We start from the raw sequence: 8995 nt of genomic DNA on the forward strand, positions 1-8995 counted from the left end.
AGGAAACAGTGGTCCCAGTGACTCCCAAGATGGGGGAGTGGCTCCAGCAGGTCCCAGGAACAAGAAGGATGAAGAAGGACTAGAGGGGAATATTTTTCTATGTGTGCGCATTGACTTTAATATAATTAAAATGAAATGGAGGACAGGTAGGACAATAAACACAGAAAGATTTGCAGCATATTCAAAGAGCCTGTTGTGTTACCCGAGTAATAAAGCTGCTGCACGATTAGCTGCAGATAAAAACAACCAAATAAAAAAAGGGGAAAAAAACGTGTGACTATACCAAGATCTCTGTCTGCACGGGGCAACAGGAGGGATTATATGAAGAGCTCTTTTATAAAGATCACTAGTTTTTAATGTCACCAGTTGATTTTATACCAATTAACTATTGGATGCTCACATAAACACCCCGCAGCAGACACCGAGCAGAAAAAGGCACTTTTTTCACTCGTTTTATTTTGGAAGATTCTTGTGGCGTAGATTTGGTTTCACGAGGGATCAGAGAAACATGTTGCTAACACAAACAGACAAAACAAGACGTTAGTCTGATTGAACTAAAATCAGTGATTCGTGTGCTGTCCTCACCTGCAGTCTATGGTAAAGACCATCAATATTAAAAGCTAGCTGATTGATGTTAACAGTCATTCAGGTAATAGGATACATAACAAATCAAGTACAAAATCAGCTTTGATGTCATCATTCCTGCAGGAAAGAGATTTTTTTCAAAGGCCTTCAACAGTCACAAAGAGACTTCTTCCAACAATTTCCTGGAAATTTCACACGGCCTTTCTGGGAGGTTTGCCTTTGATATTTCCATAATGTAAGTGTTGTACTTGTGATTTCCAAGTGGAACTGATCAATTTTAAAGGTCTGATATTTAAGTATCAGTTTGTAAAGACTGACTTACAGCGTGGAAACAAGAACAACTGAAGATTACTGTGAACGAGGTGAGTTCAAGGGAGGAGACGAAAAAGGGAAGTGCCGAAGTTTCTTCCCCTGGGATAAGAAGTACGAGTCTCGGTGGTCCCGATAAGGTTTTGATAGCCGAGTTCAAATTTGATTATTTACAACATGCAGATCTGATTGAGACACTAAACAAAAAGGGCATCACACACGCACGCACAGCTATGATGACCCCTGCTGTTAGTTCATGGCTCACTGAAGCGACCAATCAAATCATTCCAGTATAGAGCACGCCCATGGCTACATTTGGCCAATGAAGGATGACTATCTAGCTGACGGACCGTTTTGGACGACCAGTTGTAGACGGCCTCTCCGTGCCACACTGGAGTTGGTGCCAGCACGAGCTGCCCCTGCTCTCTGCAGCCCAGTTCCTCTGCTGGAGTCTGAGCGTCTCAGAAAAAGGCAGCTAATAATTATCAAGGAGAGCAGAGTCCAGGAGAGAAGTGCTCTTTGCTCTTTGTCCTTGACTCTCTTTGTCACTTCTTCTAGCTTGCTGAATAAGTTATAACATGTTGTTTCACTTGCCGATCTCTCCTCTGTAGCTCAAAATGTCTTCATCTTCCTCCTCTTACCTTCCCAGTCTGATTCACACTCATCCTCCCTCCTCGTATATCGCTGCACCCTCTTCTCTCCTATCCTGTTTCCTTTCACACTCCCACAACACTTTTCTGTCCTTTGAGAAAGAAGAAATTGAATTCTCGTGCCTCACTGCTTCAGCGTGTTGTCCCTGGGACTCTCCTCCTTGCTCTTTGTGTTCTTCCCTCTTTCCTTTCTTGTTCTCCTACTTCATCCTTGTTTCCATCACTGTCACACTTTCTATTTTCTCCTGTAATTTCAGTCTTTTCTATCCCCTGTTTGCAGACTGCAATTCTTTGCCCCGTTTCTATGCGCTGGGTATTTTTTGCCTTCATTAAATTCTGCCTCCTTCCATCTATAATGCTCCTTTGCCTCTCTGAGCAAAACACCACCACCTTTTTCCCTCAGTTTTGCTTCCCTTCCCCCTTCTATTCTCCTCTTCTGAGGCTTAAACCCAATTATCTTGTGTTCTAGAGAGAGAAACCACACACACACGGTGGGAACAGCCTGTGGGAAGCAGCGCAGCCGCGAGGGACGGACGCCGTTTGTTCTCCCTTCGGCCGGTCGCCTCCGATCGTGTCAGCAAGACACAAGCGCACATATACACAGACTGAGAAAGCCAGAGATAAAGACGAGAGGGAAATACAGAAAAGGAGGCATTGTATGTCACACACACAAGCCTGTTTAGCTATCTTAGTGAAGACCTTTATTGACATAATGGTTTCCCCAGCCCCTAACCATTACAAATGAATGCCTGACCCTAAACCTAACTGTAACCCTGACACTAAAACCACATTTTGAGCCTCAAAAAGGCCTTCAAACTTGTGAGTGTGTCCTCACAAGTGACTGTTGGTCCTCACAAAGATAGCTAGACAGGAACACACACACACACACAAAGAGAATAACTGACTGAATTGCTTTGATGCTAAAACACACTCTAATCAAAATAACTGGATAAAGATTTATGAATTCATATAAGTTTGGTTCACAATTTTCTTCACGTCAGTTTAAATCAATACAAAATTGAAAGCTGATATTTCATGTTGAATGAACTACTTCAGAATAACCATTTTACTGCATAAATCTCCACAGAAAAACACCAAAAACCAATAATCACTGATGTTGGTTTGTTTGAGCACGTCGCGATCCCGAGCTTAACATTCCCACCGCTTTAAACGTTCCTAAGCAGGGATGATGAAACGAGCGTCACTGCCCTGTTTGGGTAAAAGTCAGTTACTCAACGACATCTTTATTAAGTGAGCAATGCAGGCCTCCTCTGTTACTCTGTGACTATGAAGTGCATTGAACTCATGATGTGTTTAACAGTCTTGGCTTGCATGTGTTGTATTCTGTCAGTTATTGAAAGAGAAATTACACAGACATTTAATAACGTGTCAAAAGATGTCATGAATGCCTCCTTTATGACTTTTCTTTTTACAGACCAATGTGTGATTAGAATGTGTGATAAGCATGACAGCTCAGCTAAACTGAGGCTTTACGACTACGCAAGGACCAAAATACAAGCATGCTGGTAACACCTCACCCTTTGAGTCATTTCAAACATCTGCGTACCTGAGGGCCAAAAACATGGTTTACAAAAATAAATAAAGGCTATGGTAGCATTGTAAAATGTCCACGAGCGCAGCGTGTCAGCTATAAAACAGCAGTGTTTGGATCTTGAACGCTATGATTTGAAACTGGAAGCTGGAAATTCCACTTGTTTCAGCAACGATTTTGCTATTTTATCCTTTAACTGCTGCTAGGTCATTAGGCAAACCTATAAAATATAAATCTTACATCTCCAGAAATAATTAATCCATTTCCTGGTACGCTTACACCCATCTCTGGAGTTTGCCCTTCCAGGAGCAGCCCCCAAAGCAAAGCCTTTCAGGGCAGAGTGCAGCCTACTCACAGCCACTCTGACAGGACAGAGGGCTGTACTTAGTCACATTGCTGGGAACAACCTCTAATATCTTCCTCACTTTGCCTGACGGCGGCTTCTTCCTCGCTCCTGTTTGATGATATGAAAATATCCGACATTAAATTAGTTTTCTCACATGCTCACAGTGAACGCTGCTGGAGAGGTCAGTTTGCCAGCTGGGCAGCGAGAGAACATTTGCACACGTCTAAACACACACAGGCCCCATAAACAGATGGTGTCTCCTCGTGCACGCACACACACACACAGTGATATGCTGTTAACACATGACCAGGTCCCTCGAGTTTGCGGCCCAAACATTACACACGAGATAACATCGTGTACGTACTTATGCAAAAACGCACACAATCCAGTCATTCACATGATTCTGAAACCAGTTCCCCATCTCTGCACAGTCAAACATGTTCTTCCTCAGTTCGTCATCCTGCTTCCTCTTTACTGTCTCAGAAGTGCAGTCTACAGTGGACCATGCTGTAGCTTCACACCATCAGAGCTTAGTCATCCACACACTGCTGTACTTAATCCACTATCGCTAACACGCACCAACGACGAGCACCTGCGTTCCCCTCAGAGACGTTATCGCTGCTTTGTCATGAGCTGCTGTCATTCAGTGATTGCATCACATCGGAAAGCAATAATCTGCATTCTAAAGGAGAACGGGCACAGACCTAAACGACTTCACCCGTGCACAGTGCACACTATTGTGTCTATGCTGTATTATACAAAGCGCTGCTATAATAGACTCCCTACTTCCAATCATTGAGATCACACACACGCAGCTGCCACACGGATACGCCGCAGCTCAGTGGACACGCCGTTAAATCTAAACCTTAATCTAATCCACTCGTCCTCCCTGTGCGAAGAAAGCAGTCCACTAACAGCAGCAGGTCACTCGGACACGCCCCGATGTTGAAAGCACACTGTGAAAGAAAATGCAGCGAGGAGTTTCCAGAGCATCTAAAAGGCTTCCCTCACAGGGCGCTGACCGCCACTTTGGAAAAAAAAGTTTTCGATTGTTTATAAAGAAACACAAATGCTCTAATTTTACAATTTATACAGTAGTCCATTACTGGCACTTTGAAAATGCCTCTGATGTGGTCCCGCTGCATCACGCTGCTCGATACCCGCAAACAGAACGAACCCTGATAAGAGTATAGAGCGTAGTGGATAAAACCAAGAATAGTTTTAACATGACATCCATTCTTGCAGACTGTAGCCAGACAGCAGACACATGGAGGTGGCAGGACTGATGTGAAGAACAATAACTGGCTCCTTTTTGTCAGGAAATCGTGTCGATTGATGAGCAGAAGTCAAAAACATCCACGCTGTCTTATGTAATAAAGGATATAAAGTAACAACCTTGTCGGCACCGTCTACATAAATCTATTAAACCAACAGACTCAGACCTAAATGGATTAACGCCAGGTTTTATAAGTGCACGAACTACATCAGTCCAATGCATACAACGACTCCAGTGAACCCACTGGGAGGACTGGTCCATTGCTGGAAGGACCATTAACAGCTGAGCAACAGGCTCATCTGGATCCACTCGTGTCCGTCATGTGATGCGTCGCCATGCATGCACAACCAAAGCAAGCCTATTATCGGCTACGCTGCAAACACAAAAACAGCATTAGGAGTATGATAAGGTTGCCACAGATAAGTCCTGATAGAAGGATCATTACGCACATCGTTGTGAGTCCACAGGAGAAAGAAATCTTTAATTTAAGCCCCTGAACTCAGCCCTAAATCTCAACAGAAGAAATCCAGATGTGCCACAGCTACACTGGACTCACATCTGGTAACTGTGTAAGCCTTCACAGGCTAAAGCACATCCAACAGGGTAAAACAACGTTTCAGTAAAAATATTACAGAAATAAAACGGCTACGTCACATTTCGGGTCAAAGATTGTCGCACTCAGTTTCTCGTTTCAGTTTTCGGCTACTGGTCCATGATGGCCTATAAGCCTCATCCCAACCACTCCCACCAGGAAAAAAATCAACAAGTAAATAATTTGAGAGCCTGAAAAAAAAACCAATACAGAATAAAATGAGAATAGTTCTTTAGAGTCAGTCAGCCCCATCGCTAATGGATAAAGTGTTTAAGCTCAATAAAATATCACGATTATATAATGATGGTAGTCATTTGTGTGGGAACATTATCATTCAACCAGGGTAACAGGTAGCAGCATTTCCCTGGTGTCTACACAAACTAATCCTCCTACAATGTATTATTACAGGATTTAACAGTAAAAAAACAAAACAACAGTTCAGTGCTTTTAAAATGGAAAGCGAATGCATAACTTACCCAGTCACTGCAGTGGGTGCACAAACTTGGAAACTCCAGACCAATCATACGTTTCTAAAATTGTGGTTTTTTTAGTAGCTAAACATTAAATCTGGATCCATTTTTGCATCAGATAAAAATGTTACACTAGGCTGTCAACAGTGCAGCACCTGTGTGTGTGTGTGTGTGTGTGTGAGTGTGTGTGAGTGTGTGTGTGTGTGTGAGTGTGTGTGTGTGTGTGTGTGTGTGTGTGAGTGTGTGTGTGTGTGTGTGAGTGTGTGTGTGTGTGTGTGTGTGTGTGAGTGTGTGTGTGTGAGTGTGTGAGTGTGTGTGTGTGTGTGTGTGTGTGAGTGTGTGTGTGTGAGTGTGAGTGTGTGTGAGTGTGTGTGTGTGAGTGTGTGTGTGAGTGTGTGTGAGTGTGAGTGTGTGTGTGTGTGTGTGAGTGTGTGTGTGTGTGAGTGTGTGTGTGTGAGTGTGTGTGAGTGTGTGTGAGTGTGTGTGTGTGTGTGTGTGAGTGTGTGTGTGTGTGTGTGTGTGTGTGTGTGTGAGTGTGTGTGTGTGTGAGTGTGTGTGTGTGTGAGTGTGTGAGTGAGTGTGTGTGTGTGAGTGTGTGAGTGAGTGAGTGTGTGTGTGTGAGTGTGAGTGTGTGTGTGAGTGTGTGTGTGTGAGTGTGTGTGTGTGTGTGAGTGTGTGTGTGAGTGTGGGGCATAAGAAAAAGGACACACATGCACACTATAGGTTTATTAGACCGTGGTTATGAAAGACTTACTTCATCTGTTTGACGATGGTGCTTTTCCCTGACTCTCCGGCCCCTGAGGGATAAGAGACAAGAAGACAATATAAACAGGGTGTGTGTGTGTGTGTGTGTGTGTTTGACAGAAAGATGGAGATAGAGTGTCAGAGAGGAGGGGTAGGTAGGGAAGAGAGAGAGAGGCAGGGAGGTATGTGCACAGCACAGCAGCAGCGGGTGGAGATGAAAGAGATGGACAAAGTGGCTGAAGCCTTTCTTCCTCAGCCTCTTCCATCCTCCATCTTGCAACAGAGTCAAACAGATTAAACACTCGAGGTTAATTTCGCGCAAAGTATCAATGAATCAATCCCAAACCAATGAAGCAGTGCTGCCTGTGCGGGGCCCTCCACTGCTGCATGCTGCCATTTTTTCGCCTTGGCTTCCATCTGCAGCTAACATCTCTGGTGTAGATGTCATCTTTTACCGACCCACCGACTGATTGCGCGTTAAAACATTTGGACCATCTGCCGTTATTCAAGCAGGTGGCTTCAAAACGACGCAATAGGAAGGAAGGGTTCCTTCAAATGCACAATAAAAAAATCACAACGCATCTTTGTTCTTGTTGTTGAATATAGTTTGTGACAGACGTCGACAGTTTCTGTCTTTTCTTTCTTTATTTCCAACACCAACCCACACCCACCCACACGCGCGCGCACACGCACACACACCACACCTTCCCACGGCCCCAGGGTCTCATTTCTCAGCCCTGGCGCTACCAGCCGAAGAGAAGGGCATTAAAGCCAAGTCTCTTACCGAGCAGCAGCAGTTTAACATCTTTGGCCGCGGTGAGGCCGTCCTCCTTCAGGTTTTTCTCGATGGCTTTGCTCCGATCCAGAGCCGCCCTCTCCTCTGCGCTCAGAGTACATCCCATGGTCAGAGAACACAGCTTGATAGAGTATCGGTACCGGGATCCACGGAAGAAAGCGCAATAATTAGACGAATGAATGAAACTTCAATTGCAAATCCTTTTTCTTTCCTTCGCTGGTTTATTGCCCCCCTTTTCTCTGCTCAGGCTTCGATCCCTCTACGATCCCTGTTTCTTTCTGGGCAGCCGGGTAGAAGCACCGTTAAAGCATTGAAATCAGGGATCCGCTCGGTTTGATCCACAGCGCAACACCGAGACGATATAGCCTCCGCAGCTGGTCGCTTCTCACGCGTGGTCTCGGAGCTGGTCCGTCCTTTATCCGTGTCTTTCTTTTCTCTTTTTTCCTCCGTTAGTAAATCACGATAACGGTTCCCTTCTTCTTCTTCTTCTTCTCCACTCGTCTATTCTGCGTTACTGGGCGGCGGTGCGCATTGCTCGGTTCTTCCGTTTGGCTCCTCCGGGGCGGGCGGCGGCGGGGACTCGCTCTGTAACACTACTGCCTCCCGGTAGCTCCGGTAGGGGCTCAGTGCTCCGTTAGTTCATTCGTTCAGTTGCAGGTTTCTGACGTCAGAGCAGTGAAAACAAATGTGGGAGAGCACATCCACGCTCCCAGTGGCGCGGCCTTGTGGCGCACTGGTATATAGTACCATCATGGGCTTCTATGGGCTCAAAATGTGGTCATAAATATTTTGTACTTGTAAAAAAGATTTGTGTGTGCGTAAAAAAGATTTGTATGCGTAAAAAAGATTTGTATGTGTAAAAAAGATTTGTGTGTGGACTTAGAAAAAAACCCTGCAAATTACAAGTATGGATTTTTGACCCTATTTTTCTTCCCTTCATCTGATTGGTCAATGTCATGTCAATCACAAATGTAACAATCCAATCAGAGAACAGATGGGTTTGGCTGTCGAGGGGCGCTTTTTTTGAACTGCAGGTCTTTGAAGGGAATAAATGCCCTTTTACATGCCAACCCAGCGTTTTCCTTCATCACCACGAAGGAAAACAGTCTGTGGTCGTCCGAGTTTGGTGATTTTTGTGTCACAGGTCTACGTGTTTAATACAGGGACTTCCACAGCCTTTTCAACAGCGCTGCGGACCGCGGGGTGGGGGCGGGCAGTGTTTTGGAAATGACAGTCTTCATTACAAAGCTTTCTTCGTTATGAATTAGCATACATGTTTTTATTGAACATTTGAAGAACCAGCAAAAAAAACAAACTCTTGTAGAGGACATAAAGTCAGAGATAGAAAAGACAAGGAGCAGGTGCATCTAGTACAGGTAGAGCTGCTGCAAAAACCCACAGAGCCCAGCAGCCAGCAACAAATTCTGGATGCTTTGCTTTTAGTTAGCATTAGCAGCACATCCTGCGTCCGATGTGAAAGGACTTTTATGCTGCGCACTGTGACTCACAGCAATGGTCCTGGGTCAGCCCTGACTTTGTGTTAAACTAATCCTAAAGTAATGATGTATTTCTAACCACTGATATACCACAACTTTATCCTTTCAACAGCTACTGAAAGTTAGGGGACCTAGCTGCTATCGGATATTTATATAGCGATCCTCCAGCTTCAAACTGT

At 44.7% G+C, this 8995-nt stretch overlaps 1 protein-coding gene across 3 annotated transcripts in view; it reads right to left on the reverse strand.

The window, feature by feature from the left end:
- gnao1a (guanine nucleotide binding protein (G protein), alpha activating activity polypeptide O, a) overlaps nucleotides 1-7954 on the reverse strand; it is a 109016-nt gene extending 101062 nt beyond the window's left edge. For all 3 annotated transcript variants that reach the window (XM_085358960.1, XM_085358962.1, XM_085358961.1), the window contains exons 1-2: nucleotides 7309-7954; nucleotides 6535-6577 (exon numbers count right to left, since the gene is read on the reverse strand). In XM_085358960.1, coding sequence (XP_085215086.1) covers nucleotides 6535-6577; nucleotides 7309-7426 — 161 coding nt within the window. In that variant the 5' untranslated portion in view covers nucleotides 7427-7954. The remainder of the gene's footprint in view (nucleotides 1-6534; nucleotides 6578-7308) is intronic.
- Between the last annotated feature and the right edge of the window lie 1041 nt (nucleotides 7955-8995).

This window comes from Diplotaxodon limnothrissa, linkage group LG7 (genome assembly GCF_057381915.1).
Source record: "Diplotaxodon limnothrissa isolate DT_005_m linkage group LG7, D_limnothrissa_male_GT1.1, whole genome shotgun sequence".
NCBI classification, from domain to species: Eukaryota; Metazoa; Chordata; class Actinopteri; order Cichliformes; family Cichlidae; genus Diplotaxodon; species Diplotaxodon limnothrissa.